This window comes from Aspergillus sclerotioniger (assembly GCF_003184525.1).
Source record: "Aspergillus sclerotioniger CBS 115572 chromosome Unknown BO94scaffold_14, whole genome shotgun sequence".
Lineage (NCBI taxonomy): Eukaryota > Fungi > Ascomycota > Eurotiomycetes > Eurotiales > Aspergillaceae > Aspergillus > Aspergillus sclerotioniger.
The window spans coordinates 937,386-952,412 of NW_020291004.1; the positions used below are offsets into that span (position 1 = coordinate 937,386).

The 15,027-nt window shown below is 51.0% G+C and overlaps 4 protein-coding genes across 4 annotated transcripts; 3 read left to right on the forward strand and 1 right to left on the reverse strand.

The window, feature by feature from the left end:
- Positions 1–272: 272 nt before the first annotated feature.
- Positions 273–6,297, forward strand: BO94DRAFT_466261 (proteasome activator BLM10; the record flags this gene model as incomplete). The annotated part of the gene is made up of 3 exons (XM_025608152.1): positions 273–703; positions 762–6,159; positions 6,235–6,297. The coding sequence occupies 3 exons, from the start codon at positions 273–275 to the stop codon at positions 6,295–6,297; spliced, it is 5,892 nt and encodes a 1,963-aa protein (XP_025467559.1).
- Positions 6,298–6,700: 403 nt separating this feature from the next.
- On the forward strand, positions 6,701–9,901 carry BO94DRAFT_535464 (H(+)-transporting V0 sector ATPase subunit a). Its single transcript, XM_025611789.1, has 4 exons — positions 6,701–6,997; positions 7,072–7,150; positions 7,225–8,687; positions 8,744–9,901. The coding sequence occupies exons 1-4, from the start codon at positions 6,872–6,874 to the stop codon at positions 9,632–9,634; spliced, it is 2,559 nt and encodes an 852-aa protein (XP_025467560.1). The 5' UTR covers positions 6,701–6,871; the 3' UTR covers positions 9,635–9,901.
- Positions 9,902–10,440: 539 nt separating this feature from the next.
- On the reverse strand, positions 10,441–12,184 carry fbp1 (fructose 1,6-bisphosphate 1-phosphatase). Its single transcript, XM_025611790.1, has 2 exons — positions 11,627–12,184; positions 10,441–11,561 (listed from the first exon to the last, which is right to left on the reverse strand). Exons 1-2 carry the CDS (start codon positions 11,752–11,754, stop codon positions 10,622–10,624), a joined length of 1,068 nt encoding a protein of 355 aa, XP_025467561.1. The 5' UTR covers positions 11,755–12,184; the 3' UTR covers positions 10,441–10,621.
- A 1,468-nt stretch (positions 12,185–13,652) lies between these two features.
- BO94DRAFT_76184 (uncharacterized protein) lies at positions 13,653–14,688 on the forward strand. The gene is made up of 4 exons (XM_025617654.1): positions 13,653–13,952; positions 14,135–14,202; positions 14,390–14,438; positions 14,637–14,688. The coding sequence occupies exons 1-3, from the start codon at positions 13,791–13,793 to the stop codon at positions 14,397–14,399; spliced, it is 240 nt and encodes a 79-aa protein (XP_025467562.1). The 5' UTR covers positions 13,653–13,790; the 3' UTR covers positions 14,400–14,438; positions 14,637–14,688.
- Positions 14,689–15,027: the final 339 nt, after the last annotated feature.

Sequence of the window (15,027 nt, forward strand, 5' to 3'; positions counted from 1 at the left end):
TGGTGATTTCCGGTCGCCTTGCTAGCCGAGTCTCAACTAAATCGCCTATGCGAGGACTGGCCGCAGGCCACGACTTGGGCATCGATTCCTGCAGTTTAGAATTTGACTCCAACCTTCATGTTTTAGGTGCGCCCTTCGCCGCTGCTCATATGTCTCTTTGATCCTTTGGTGATAAGGGTGGCTAACAAACCGCGGCCCCTAGAGCTCTCCCGAACCTCCTCCTACGTCCCCAACTTTCGCACCCCAGTAATCGCCCTATTGATCGCACAACTATGGATCAATCAGGCCCCAAGGCCATCCTGACATCCGACAACTTTCAAAATGCACACGAGATCTCCCGGGCCACGTCGCCGGGAGGTGAGCCTGTGGCTGTAAACGGAGACGGCGAGCCGAAGGCACGGGTCCGTCCCCGTACATATCCATATTTCACATATCTACCATATACACTCGAAGATGAGCCGGAGAGGGAACGCAACCTACAAGAGATCCTGAAACAGCTCTACATTGCGGTGGAGGCCGGCGATTTCAATCCGGGTGCAGTGCACTGGACGCGGGAGCTCAGAGGATGGCTATCACTCAAGTTCGATCCCACTCGCACAGAGCGGATCAACCTCGTCAAGCTGTACTATGAGTTGTCGCTTGCCCCTGGAATAGACCCCACTGTTTCAGAGCGGTTTGCGAGCATGTTCATGCTTCTGACTAAGTGAGTTCGTCTATTCGATTCTTCGCTCTATGGTGGCTGAAACTGACACTGGCCACAGGCGCAAGCATTACCTCAGACCCGTCAAAGATTTAGTATTAGACTGGAGGCCGCTGTACAGGGAATTGAAGTCATTTGTTCTGCCCACAGAGTCTGGGCTTGTCCATTCGACTAACTTGAAACGCAATGTTAAGACACTGACGAAGCTCTGTGCCTTCATTCAGCTGTATATCGACCCATGTGAGCTACCGGCCATGCTAGAAGAATTTCTTCCTCATTACACCACGTCCTTCTCGGAAGGCGCCTTCGTCGTCGTCGGGTTGATTAACCTCTTACTTCCCACTTCTCCTCCGCCTGAAGCCCGGGAGGATCTCCTACCACATCATTACCTACCAACACACTTTCACCTTTGGTCGCTTGTCAGTCGCTCGAAGACGTTCGATATAACCTTCCTCGATTATCTCTCTCGTCTAGCTCGAGACTCATTGCCTGCTGGTCATATACCCTTCTCGGAGTATGGCATATACTCCAAGGAGCAGTCGGCGCTGATCTTCACGGCCATCCTCCGATTATTGGAGATTCCGGTCGGACAATCAACATCGCCCTACAGTGCTCTTGTAGATATCTCCTCTGGGCTGGGAATCATGTTGGACCGAGACACACGGAAGCATCCTGTTGCTCATCACATCGCTAGATGGATCGTGATGTCTCTCTCGCCCGCGTGTCTTGATGCCGAGGAGTCAGTGCTCACTCAGCTTGAGGGCCTCATACAAGCGGTGGAGACCTTCTTCCATCCTTCTAATTCTGGAAGTTGGACCAAGACGTTGGCTCAGTTAGTGTACTATCTGGCAGACTTTTTCGTCATGCGCTGGAATCGTGAGCAAAGTGGGGAGATGGACGTCCCGGCAGAGCGGAGACTGAACGAGCCCCTGAAACGCCGTTTCGTTCTCTGTCTACGCGATGTCATTTTCATGGGCATTTATGCTAAGAGTGGCACGGCAATGAGCTTCTCATTGTCTACTCTGCAGAGTTTGGCCTTCTTGGAGCCTCACTTGATCCTTCCAGGTGCTCTCCAGCGGATCTACCCATCTCTGCAAGGCCTGGTGGAGGTTCATCGTACTACCTCTTCGCTTCGGGCTCTTCAGATCCTATCGCGCATTATCTCGAGGACGAAGGGCTACCGCTGCCATATGACCACTCTATTGGGCCTTGCACTACCAGGTATTGACGCCAATGATCTCGAAAAATCTCTGCATGCACTTTCATTCATCCAGTCCGCATGCTACAACATACCCATGGCCGACTTGACGAAGGACAGAGAAGATGTAAATTGTAACATGCTTGCAATGCAATGGATTACCGGCGAGATGGAACGGATGGAAGACCAAGGTGTCGAGGTGCAGCTGAATTACGACACCAACCTGGATGATGAGTCGGAAGAGATGATACTCCGCTCCTCCACATGCGGATTTGGGGACTTCATTGTATCATTCCTGGGCCGTGTCTTTACCCTCCTAGAGAACCTGCCGGACGTGACCAGAGTCCGGAACGGATCTCCTGAAGAAAACATTGTGAACACCCTACCCGCCACGTTCATGCCATTATTATCGTCCCTCTCCCCAGAGTACTACGATATTGCCCTGTCAAAGGTTGTCGACTTCGTGTCGAACCATGTTATCCATCAAGCCCGGGATGCAATGGCTTTCATCTGTAACTCCGTGTGCAAAGTCAACCCTGGAAAGGCTTTGAAACGCTTTATCCCGGTGCTGACGCAGGCCATTCGTACTGAGATTGACGATAACGGCGCAGGGTCCACTAGGACGACAGGAACAGATGTTCTCCCTCGCGACCGTGGCCTGGTCTGGAACGTCAGCATGCTGAGCATGTGTGTCGTTCATGTCGGAGATGCGGTGCTCGCTCATAAGAAAGAGCTTTTCGACATAGCTGTTTACATGCAGCAAAAGTGTAGGGGCATACCGACGGTGCATATCTCCAATTTTATCCACCATCTCCTTCTGAACCTGACGGGGACATATACTTCAGACTACTCGTTGTACGAGCCTGATGTGGTTGCCAAGGGTGTACAACCTGAGCTATGGAGCTATCAACAGGATCCTCGTAAGCTGAGTGTAAAGTGGCATGTTCCAAAGCGCGAGGAACTCGAATTTGCCGTTGAGCTTTTCCAAAATCAGGCCCAGTCTGCTCTCAAGCAGCTCACGGCCCTGACTAATGAGACTTCCAGCGTCAAGCGTGATGGGAGCGGGAAAGACTGGTCCGACGAGGTTACCAGGAACTTGGTCCTGCTACGACTCATCCTTTCCGGTATCTCTGTGCTTTTTGACCCAAAGGCAGCATCAACGACAACCGCCAGCGGATCTTCCGACACCTCCAATGATGTGGACATGGTAGGCGCCAAAGAAGACTCGCCCGCTGTCGAGGATGAAGATCCCGATGCTGCTCTTGATAGCTCCGATGAAGCCGCTGTTCGGGAATCCTTCTCGTATCCAACTGGTTACCCGCTGCAAGAGACCGATCAGATGTACACTACCATTCATGAGATTCGAGAGAGGGCCGGCCGGGTGCTTCATGAAGTCCACAGGTTCCTCTCAGATAAGCAAGAGGACGATGTGCCTTGCTTTGCTGCTCTATACTCGGCTTACCGGTCTTGGTTCGTCGACGTTGGAATTGAGAGGTCTGCCCATGTCCTTGACAGAGTAACTCGTCTCCTTGCGGCCGACATTCATCCCTATAAGATGAGCGGAATCCGTAAGGATTATCCACGTCCTCTGCTCGTACGCAGGGCCAATGTGTACCACCTGCAGCGTCTGAGGCACAATGCAGCACCTCGGCGTCGCTCTAAACTGGATGAGATACTACTACTGGACATTGCTGAGTCGTGTGTCTCCGTTTATACAGAGACGCGGCGCAATGCTCAGAGCGCAGGCGAATCGGCTCTTAAGGCTGTCTGGGGCTCTCGGCTCCTTGTTATTCCCCCACTTCTCAGAGCTCTCCAAAAAGGCATCAGAGAAAATGATCATGCACGAATTAAAGGAGCTTTATTCTCCCTATTGCTTGGCAGTGTCGCCAAAACAGTCGGGCGTCACTGGAAATATGCACCCACCTTGGTCCGGACTTTCATAGATGCAAGCGCCGTTGACAAACCGTCTGTACAGAGGATTTGCTCGAGCGCTGTGTACCAGATCATGGACTATGGTCGTTCTATGGAAAGAATGGCTATCTTGGATCGCGACATTATCGAAGCGATTGCTCCTCAAGAAAATGTTCAAGATCAAATCACGCAGAAGCGAGACACTATCAACAACAAGCGCGTTCGTATCGAAAAGAAGAAGGCTGATCTGTCGGAAGAACTGGTGAACCTTGCAAGAGTGTCTCACTGGAAGGTCGCCAGTCGTGCAGCTACAATCGTCATCACCATGGGCCTCAGATTCGATTACATCGCAAGCGAGAATCTCATAGACCTAGTCACTCACGGATCAATCGACGATCACCCTGGTCTACGTGGTATGTACTCCCAGGCGCTCATCGCATTGTTCACGATGATAGATGTCCGGGCAATTTGCAGCCATGATTACAAGAACTACATCTTGGGCCGTCAACACTTCCCTTCCAAGATCAAGGTTGCCACCAAGCGGTACGATGAAGGATGGACCAAGGAATACCTTTCGAGCTTTGCGAATCCCGAAGCGGAGTACTACGTTGATCATGACTTCCCTGGCTGGCTCGTGTGGGCGGACAATATGCCTGCCTATAGATCCAACGTGGAACGCGATATTGAGTATGATGGGGTGGAGTGGAAGATCCGCACACATATGGGTAAACTGTTCGACCGAGGATGGTTTTCCAAGTTTTTCATGTACTTGAAGCAAGAGCCCCGAGACCCGTCGGCAGATAAGTTCCGCATGCCCTGCGCCATGATGCTCCTCTACGCCTTCGAATTGATGCTTCGAGATGGACTCACAGCAGCTACGTTCAAAGACATACAGGAGGAGATCGAGGTGGTCTTTGAAGATGGTAGTGACAAACACCAGCACCGGGCTACCGCTGAAATCCTTGGTGCTCTGGTGAGCTCGGTGGCAGATACCAGCGTGGAGAAGCGAACGATGGTCTGGGAATATGCGTTCCCCATCGTGCAGAAGATATTCACTGATGGCTTAACTCCTGAGAACTCTGGTTACTGGACAACTTTCCTTCATATGATCCTCCAGTGCCGGGATCCTCGAAGGGCTTGGCCTCTGGTCGACTGGCTTGCCAGTTTCCGTCTGGATATGGGCACAAATGCTGCATTCAAAGAAAGCTCCAAGATTAACCTTCTGCATCAGTCCATCATCGATGCTGGCTGGCACTTCCAGCTCGAGAAGCCGATTGTCGAAGATTTCCTTGCTCATCTCGATCATCCATACAAGGGCGTTCGAGAAGCGATGGGTCAGACTATCGCAACAATATTCCGCACCAGATATCACGAGTCATATCCTGACCTCAAACGTCTCCTTACCGCACAAGAGTCAGCATCCTCGGTGGGCTCATATCCTTACCTTCCAACCGAGGACTTCACAAAGATGGTCCGTGAGGTCTTTGACCGCATTGAGAAATGGAGGCATGAGAGGACCCCTGGTCAACAAGCGCCTTCTTCCTACACATCGGGGAGCAAGACGGTTCTTCTGTGGCTCGACTCTACCCTTTCGTCCCACGAGTGCACCCAGCTGGTCCCTTTCTTCCCGGATCTGTTTACGGGACACCTGCTGCATATGATGGATGTCAAGGAAGACCCAGAGCTCCAGTCCCTGGCGTACCACGTTTTCCGTCATTTGCCCAATATCCCATATCCCGCCGAACAGAATTCCGGATTCATCAAAACACTCATCCATATCGGACAGACTTCCCCCTCGTGGCATCAACGTCTGCGAGTTATGATCAACATCCAGATCATTTATTTCCGTCGCCTATTCTTGCTCTCCGGTGGTGATCGTGACAAGCTGTTTGAATGTGTAGCGAGCATGTTGGAAGACCCTCAGCATGAAGTGAGAGTAGGAGCATCGGCTACGCTGTCCGGTATGATTCGTTGCTCACCTGTGTCTCTCCGGCAAGAGATGGTCAGCCGACTCAAGCAACGGTTCACCAAAATATTGGTTGACAACCCTCTCCCGAAGAAGCCCAAGGCGCTTCGCTCTGGCCTGTCCACTCCGGTATCTTCCGGAGCTGGCACCCCGACTCCCGAACACACTCGGCTCATACTAGTCCGGCACGGTGCGGTTCTGGGCCTTGGAGCACTCATCCAGGCGTTCCCATATAACAGCCCGCCTCCGATTTGGATGCCCGAGGCCCTGACTACACTTAGTGTTCGTGCTGCAAGTGATCCAGGCATCGTTGGTTCCAGTGTCAAGTCTATCATTAGCGAATTCAAAAAGACACGACAGGATACTTGGCATATTGATGCGAAGGTAAGTTTATTTAGCCACCCTTGAAGAAATCGAAGCCCGGATGTTGGAATGATAGCCACTAACCTTTTCTGATAGGCATTTACGGTGGATCAACTCGAAGACCTTTCTGGAGTCCTTTGGAAGAGTTATTTCGCATAATATGTACATGAAGTACGATGGCTATGCATGATGGGGGGGGGGGGGGGGGGGTTGGGGTTGTGCTTTATTTCTTAGACCTGCTTGAGACTCACATCGCTTTCAGCCAGCCTGGGTTATAACACTAGGAGGATACTTTTGAGGTTGACCAGCATTTGATAACGTACGTATGGAGGGGACTCAGCATTTGGGACCCCACCAAAAATACAATTTTACTGTATGAGAGTCATCGATCCTTCATATAGACATCCATGGACAAGTGACGTGTTTTTCTCGAGGATCCCAGCAGATCACAATGGCATTCCTGTGTATTCTGTAGTGAACTGGTTAGTCAGCGTGAACAGTATCACGTGCCCGGAAGCAGCCACGCGGCTCACCGGCCATCGAAGCGCATCATCAACCAACCCCAGGGGCTGTGGACAGCTTCAAGTTCTCTCTTTCAGCTAATCCTTTGCCGTTTTGGCTTTGGAATCCTATCGTTATCTTGCAGCCACTTATCTAAGCTCTGATTCCAGCGCTTTGCGCACTTTCGTCTCTGTGGTGGTAAGGAACTGCTCAAGGCAGTCTTGCTTTCACCATGGCTCCTAAGGACACCTTCTTCCGCTCGTCGGATATGAGCTTAACTCAGCTGTATATCGCGAACGAGATTGGAAGAGAAGTTGTCAGTGCTCTAGGAGAGCTTGGTCAGGTCCAATTTAGAGATGTGAGTCGGTGTCCCGGTATCTGGATCGGAATGCACGAATGAACCCGGGCTGACTTCTGTTGGTCTACCTCTAGCTTAACCCCGACACCAATGCGTTCCAGCGTACTTTTACCAAGGAAATCCGTCGTTTGGACAATGTGGAGAGGCAGCTGCGTATGTTCTGTGACCAGCAAGGAATTCCCTCGAAAGCCCGATGGGTCGTTGGTCTAACTCTTCTCATGCAACAGGCTACTTCCACTCCCAGATGGACAAGGCGAGCATCCCCATGAGATCTTCCTCTGAGTTCTCCGATACACTGGCTGCTCCCTTGGCCTCCGAAATCGATGAGCTCGCCGAGCGTAGCGAAAGCCTTGAACAACGGATCGCCTCGCTAAACGATAGCTACGAGACCTTGAAGAAACGTGAGGTTGAATTGACCGAGTGGCGTTGGGTGTTGAGGGAGGCCGGTGGTTTCTTTGACCGCGCTCACAGCCATACGGAGGAAATCCGCCAGTCTTTCGATAATGACGAGGCCCCTCTTCTCCGTGATGTTGAACAGCAAAGTCGCCCCAACGGCGACGCACAAGGCCAACAGTCTTTCCTTGAGATGAACATCGGGTTTGTATCTGGTGTTATTCCACGGGACAGAATCGGGGCCTTCGAGCGCATCCTGTGGCGCACTCTGCGTGGTAACCTTTACATGAACCAGTCCGAAATCCCCGAGCCCATAATCGACCCGACCAACAACGAGGAGTCTCACAAGAACGTTTTTGTGATCTTTGCCCATGGAAAGAGCATCATTGCCAAGATCCGGAAGATCTCCGAGTCCCTCGGCGCCTCTCTCTACAGTGTCGATGAGAACAGTGAGCTGAGACGGGACCAGATCCACGAGGTGAATACCCGGCTAGGTGATGTGGGTAACGTCTTGCGTAACACCAAGAACACCCTCGATGCGGAGCTCACGCAGATTGCCCGCTCGCTTGCGGCCTGGATGATCATCGTCAAGAAGGAAAAGGCTGTGTACGATACGCTCAACAAGTTTTCCTACGATCAGGCCAGAAAGACCCTGATTGCGGAGGCATGGTGCCCTACCAATTCGTTGGGGCTGATAAAATCGACCTTGCAGGATGTCAATGACCGTGCTGGACTGAGCGTGCCTACCATTGTCAACCAGATCCGAACCAACAAGACTCCTCCCACCTATGTACGGACAAACAAGTTCACTGAAGCTTTCCAGACTATCGTCAACGCCTACGGTATCCCGAAATACTCGGAAGCCAACCCCGGATTATATACTATCGTCACATTCCCCTTCCTGTTCGCCGTTATGTTTGGTGATCTCGGCCACGGTGCCTTGATGACTATGGCTGCTACCGCTATGATTTTCTGGGAGCGCAAGCTGCAAAAGACCAAGTTGGATGAGCTGACATACATGGCATTCTACGGTCGTTATATCATGCTTATGATGGGTCTCTTCTCCATGTACACGGGTTTCATCTACAACGACATTTTCTCCAAGTCGTTCACGATCTTCCCCAGTCAATGGCAGTGGCCTGCTGATATCCAGCAAGGCCAGTCTGTGCAGGCATCTCTGAAGGACGGTTATCGCTTTCCTTTCGGTCTTGATTGGAACTGGCATGAAGCCGAGAACTCTCTTCTGTTCTCCAACAGTTTGAAGATGAAGATGAGTATTTGCCTTGGTTGGGCTCACGTAAGGACTGCTCCTCACCTAAATACCCGGTTGGATGGCCATTGACTTTTTCACAGATGACATACGCTCTTTGCCTGCAATATGTCAATGCTCGGCACTTCAAGTCCAAGGTTGACATCATTGGTAACTTCATTCCAGGCATGATCTTCTTCCAGTCCATCTTCGGCTACCTTGTCCTCACCATCGTCTACAAGTGGTCTGTCGATTGGGCAGCCCAAGGCCAAACGCCGCCAGGGCTTCTGAACATGCTCATCTTCATGTTCCTTTCTCCTGGAGACGTTCAGGAACAACTCTACCCCGGTCAGGCCGGCGTCCAGGTTGTTCTGTTGCTTCTTGCTGTCGCCCAGGTGCCGGTCATGCTCTTCTTCAAGCCCTTCTACCTTCGTTGGGAACACAACCGCGCCCGCGCTCTTGGATACCGTGGCCTTGGGGAGCCCTCTCGGGTCAGCGCTCTCGACGATGCCGATTTGGATGGTCGGCCTCGCGACAGCTTGGCTAGCGATGGTGAGGGTGTTGCCATGATTGCCCAGGACCTCGGCGACGAGGAGGAACACGAGGAGTTCGACTTCTCTGAGCTCATGATCCACCAGGTCATCCACACCATCGAATTCTGTTTGAACTGTATCTCCCACACTGCCTCCTACCTGCGTCTGTGGGCTCTGTCTCTGGCTCATCAACAGCTCTCAATCGTCTTGTGGGACATGACTATTGGCGGTGCTTTCGAGCAGGAGTCTCCTACTATCCGGGTCATCATGATCGTCGTCACCTTCTACCTCTGGTTCACTCTGACCATCGCCATTCTCTGTGTCATGGAGGGTACCAGTGCCATGCTTCACTCCCTCCGTCTGCACTGGGTCGAAGCCATGAGCAAACATTTCATGGGTGAAGGTATACCCTTTATCCCATTCAGCTTTAAGACCCTCCTCGAAGAGGATCCTGTCGATTAGTGTTCTTATTTTGTTTTCTTGTCCAAATGTCACCGTCTTTCCTTTCGCTATTGGATCAGGATGTCCTATTATTCTATTCCCCACGGGGAATCGCTTGAATCTAGATATTCATGGCGTCTTAGCCATCCTTCTTCCCTCCCTCCCTCTCTCTTGGCTGTGCTACTAGATGATCGGAAATGTATATGTCAAATTGTATACTATCCAATCCGATCCAACCCAGTTGCGTCGTAGACGTAAATCAAAAAACCCGACAAAATATCAGTAGAAACCCATTCGGTCAACATGGGAATTTTCCCTCTTTTTTTATTATTTTTTTTTCCAGAAGAGAACAATCTAACAATTTTTGACTATCTATCATCCAAAAGATCGTACGTAGTACTACCACTTAGTTAGACCAAGACACGTCCGTCATAGTAGTACCAAACTGTTGGACAAAAAAAACAAGATGGACCGATATATATTTTGAGGATGGAAGCGGAGCGAAATTCACCTAAGGAATCTTTCCCGAGCGGGCTGTGGAGTGAGGGAATTATTCCACCAATTACGGTTCGGTATGGGGTATAGGGTTCTCGTATACAACCTTGTCACGGCTTTTACCATAGTATCTGTATTTTACGGTCGGGGAAATCTTTGTGCGACGGGGTGGAAGTCCTCCGTACGGAGGAGATGGAATTGAGTCGCAGGTGAGATTTTTCTTATTCCTGAAAAATTGGGGAAGAGGGGTTGGGGGAGGAAGGGGTGGAGTATGGCTTTTATTTGGGAGTTAAAGGTCGCGTGACTTTTATTTACAATGGAGAGGGATTGTATATTATTGAATTTTTATGTGCATTTTGAATATATGTAAGTGTATGTGGATCATAAATGACATGTCAGTGTGAAGGAGGTTTTCACCTGGTACCTGCTGGACACACTGGCAGACTTCGCATTAAGTATCATTCCGTTGAGTTATGAAACTCCAACCTAGTGCTGCTTCATTGCGCGACGAACTTAATTCTTGTGCTGGTTGTATGTGTCGATGATCTTCTGTACCTCATCCTTTGAGCCGAGGAACACACCGCTCCGGTCGTGAATGTGCTCTGGCACCACCTCCAGGAGGCGTTCCATGTGGGAGTTCACTGCCAAACCGCCCGCATTCTCGAAGAGCATCGCCATGGGGGCGCACTCATACAAGATACGCAGCTTGCCCTTGCGGCTCTTCGTATCGGCTGGGTAGGCGAAAACACCGCCGTAGAGGAGGGTTCGGTAAGCATCTGCAACCATGCTACCAATGTAACGTGCGCTGTAGGGCTTCTGGCCCTCGCCGGGGAATTTCAAGGAGTGGAAGTACTTGTTCACCCACTCGTCCCAGTACATGCTGTTACCCTCGTTGACCGAGTAGATGGCCCGCTTGGCGGGTAGCTGCATGTTCGGGTGGGTCAGGATGAACTCGCCCAGAGAGTTCTCCATAGTGAAACCGTTGACACCGCCATTGCGCATGGTGATCACCAGCTGTGCGGAGGCACCGTACATGGTAAAGCCCGAGGCGACCATCTCGGTGCCGGCGCGGAGAAGGTCCTGGGCAGTGACCTTGTTCTGGGAACCGAGGACCTCATCGGGAAGCTTGAAGATACCGAAGATGGTGCCAACCGAGACGCCAGCGTCAAGGTTGGAGGAACCGTCAATCGGGTCGCAGACGACAGCATAGCGGGCGTCAGGGTGCTCGTCGAACAAAATGGCCTCCTCCTCCTCTTCAGAAACGAGGATACGGCACTTACCGGAGCCCCTCATTGCGGAGATGAAGATATCATTTCCGATGACGTCAAGCTTCTTCTGATCGTCGCCAGTTGTGTTCGAGGAACCCGCCAAGCCGGTCAAGTTAATAAGTGATGCGCGACGAATGTAGTAGGCAATGGACTTGAATGCGAATTGAAGAGCGTGGCAGAGTAGTCTGGCAAGAGAGGATCCCCTTTAGTGAAATCCCACGGCAGAGGGACAAGAGAGGGGAAGACTCACGTGAAATCACCGGTGGCCTCTGGAACCTTGGCCTGCTCCTCCGTAAGGAACCGGGTGAGAGTGACGATGTCAGTGTTGATTTTCTCCTGTCCTACAGGAGGAGCACCGCCATTGCCGTTTCCAGACATGTTGTGTGGTGTGTGGTGTGATACAGGTAGGTCGTGGTGGAAAGTGAAATGACAAAGCGCAAAAGATGATCGAGATCTGGGTACCGGGGGTTCTTTTTGAAGGCGACTTTCAACCTCGGGACAACGGGGAAAGCAGGAAGATGCGGAGATTACCAGGGTACGGAGGGGAGAGCTGGTGGACGGTTTATATGCACTTTGACCGGGTGGAGGAGGGACAGTTGGCAATAGATAGAAGCTGCAGGAGAAGCTGATCTATCAGCCATGGCCATGGAGACCAGGGGCATCCTTTAAGGGCATCCGGCCAGCCAGGAGCAATCTTTTCCCGGGAATGCAGTGGACTGGGGACTAACGTCAGAAGGGGAGAAACAGGGTGGGCGAGAACCGTCCAGCTCCAGGCTTTGGGTCCTTGACGCAATAACTGGACGACGATGGTTTTCGTCATTCTTCCCCTTCCCCCCACCCTAAGCCCCTTCGGGTAGCTTCCCGGCTCTTTCTCTTGCCTTGTCCCCGAGTTGCCCCCGAGTTTCCCCGCCTAGAAGTCTCGACCCCAGATCACTACCGTGTACTCAATGGTATAAGCAGTATAAGCAGTATCGTATTCGTGTACTGTGTAGAGTGTAAATTGTAGCCAGAATGTCCCTCTGTACTGTCTGCAGGTAGCAATGGCGACAACAACCCACCTCCCCCCCCCTAACATGGGTCGACTAGACTATTGAATCCGTCGGCTCGGTTTAAGGGGCTCAAAGAAAATGTCGCATAAGCGCAGTTAGAATGATATCCCACGCCCCATTGCACCTAATCGCGGCAGGTGGATTTCTGGTGGTCAGCAGACATGCGAATTTTGACGATCCCGCGTCGAACTATACCGAACTATTCGGGTCTCGCCCCCCTCTGTTCAATCCCTCGATTCCGGGTCCCTCCTGAAGGCCCGGAGTAGAACCACTTGTTCCGTCAATCCACAAGGGATAGATCTCGTGCATGGTAAACCCTGGTCGGGCATTTCGACCGAGGCTAGTGGTCTAGCAGCAATGAGACTGATGCCCAAGTCCGCTAGAGATGTCAATTCAACGGTCGGGAAACCGAATCCAAACCGGAAGGTGAGACGGGATCCTCTCGCCGCCTTCACTTCCGCCTGCCCAAATAGCACGAGGATTGGCAGAACCGCTTCTCGGCTAAAGCTGATTACCTAACCAGCTCAGCGGCTCGTCTCGGACCATATTGGGGCTAGCTTCTCGGTAAAATTAGCTCCGATCGGAAAGCTTGAAAAAGTTCGACGCGGCTTTCTTTCAGCTTTCTTCCACACAACATCCCACACAGTGCGATGCCTTCCTAGAATGCCCGTGGAAGCATGCATCGCACATCTGTAGAGAAAATACACACGCTGTGACTTTGCTCATCTCCGTTGCTGAACTGACATATCTGGCTTCGATGCACAGGATCATTTGGTAAGTGCCTGAGTGCTATTTCTTTGCCTTCAACCCCCTCTTGTGATGATACCTACAACCATTTCAAACTAGAGTCTTTGACCCCTTCAGGGCATGAAAACTCACTTGTTTTGCACGTCAGTCTGATGCTTTGGCTCAAGACATGATTATCTTATTCTTGACTGGAGTGTCTGAAGCAGGTTGCTAACTGCCTTCATAGGACACTAATACACCTTTTTAGCTTTCGACGCAATGGCATCTTGTTATATTGGTATGTCTACTTTGTTTCCTTTCCTTCAATCTTTCCCATGACTTGCATGATGCTCTTCGTATTATATACGCTGGAAATTACCGACTGAGACCTTACGGTCCTCGACGATATCAAATGGCTATTTCTGATCAGTCAATATTGTTCTCGCATTGTCTTCATCATTGATGTACTTGGCATGTGCTAACAGTCACAAGATTCTTCAGATTTCAAAACCACTTCACCATGCTCGGTGCTTGATCGATAAAGAGTAAGCTTTTAACCCCCTCTTTCATCGATCATACCCCTTCGAAGATGAAACGGCACTGGGCTCCGACGGCGTTAAGACATAGCGTCCGGTCTTGATGGATATGCCTCTTTGCGGCAGGCCTAGAAAACCTCGCCCACTGAGATATTGCTCGAGAATCGCTATTTGTATCCAGCAACCTCTTGGCTTGATGCTAACTGGCGATAACAGCAGCCGATGTTCTGTCGCAATCTATCTTCAACCATGCTGTATCTCTAAGGTAATTTCCAACCCTTCCCGCGTTCCCCCCCAGTACAAGGATGATTCCCTAGATGACGAGTCTTATTCGAGTTATCGATGCAGACAACATCTTTTTTATACCATTCATGCATTTCTGAACTATCTGTTCTCAGATCAATTACTGCTTCGCATGTTGAAGACAACTGCTGACTCCTTTTAAAGCTCTTAGAAGCGCTTCTACGATTGGCATTCCTTGGCCAAACACAAATGGCTCAGATAAAGAGGTACCTGTATGTTGCCACTTCTGTTTCTTCGCCTGCCCCCCATGGCACAATGATGATACGACATAAAATAAAGACAAGCATATGTCCAAGTTGGCTCTGTCGACCGGGACGACAATCGTCATGACTGATCAGTCACGTTGTCTTCACATGTTTTTGTACCTCGCGCATCCATGGAGACTGACCAGCCTGGTAGACATCAGTAGTTTTGTGCTAGTGCGGAGCCTTCAACCATAGACTTGAATGTGAGTACTTGCCAGCTTTTCTATTACTCGCATACCCTTCATTCCTTATATGATGATTTACTATTATTTAATCACGACGGTCAACATAAATATTTTACCTTGATGACCACCGCCTGTGACAGGGCATTGATCTGATACCCTTCCAACTCGTTGATTTCATCATATACGATGATAGGAGTCTCGCTGACATGACTTCAGTAATATTATAGGGGTCAATTCTGGATCGATCACCTCCCAATCCACCTGGGCAGGGATTTGCTCACTGCGGGTCAGCAGTCGTGCAACATGCTGGCGTGTTTTCCCAGCCAGGATCTCTAGCGTGCAGTAGTCCGACTTGGTACTATAATAAGAGTCCATTCCTTGTCCCACTTGCAGTTATCTCCATGACCCTGTATCCTGTAATCCCGCGTAGGCGCTGATAGCCTGAGGCGACGCCGTCCCGTGCCCTGGCTACGGTGACTGCGATTAGCCAGCGGACAAATCTTTCGCCCCATCGCGGACCCTGTGTGATGTCTGGGCTACTGCGAGGCCTGGGTGGCCTTACCATGTTGGTCATGGTTGATGTGACAGGGACGCTGGTTGGAGGGCG

Bases quoted from the DNA above. Each gene is read 5' to 3' on its own strand.
- BO94DRAFT_76184 (XM_025617654.1), top strand. From the start codon at position 13,791: ATGGATATGCCTCTTTGCGGCAGGCCTAGAAAACCTCGCCCACTGAGA. The intron at 13,953-14,134 runs GTAATTTCCAAC...CTCCTTTTAAAG, and splicing joins AACCATGCTGTATCTCTAAG to CTCTTAGAAGCGCTTCTACG.
- BO94DRAFT_535464 (XM_025611789.1), top strand. From the start codon at position 6,872: ATGGCTCCTAAGGACACCTTCTTCCGCTCGTCGGATATGAGCTTAACT. The intron at 7,151-7,224 runs GTATGTTCTGTG...CTCATGCAACAG, and splicing joins CAATGTGGAGAGGCAGCTGC to GCTACTTCCACTCCCAGATG. The intron at 8,688-8,743 runs GTAAGGACTGCT...ACTTTTTCACAG, and splicing joins TTTGCCTTGGTTGGGCTCAC to ATGACATACGCTCTTTGCCT.
- fbp1 (XM_025611790.1), bottom strand. From the start codon at position 11,754: ATGTCTGGAAACGGCAATGGCGGTGCTCCTCCTGTAGGACAGGAGAAA. The intron at 11,562-11,626 runs GTGAGTCTTCCC...CTCTCTTGCCAG, and splicing joins GAGGCCACCGGTGATTTCAC to ACTACTCTGCCACGCTCTTC.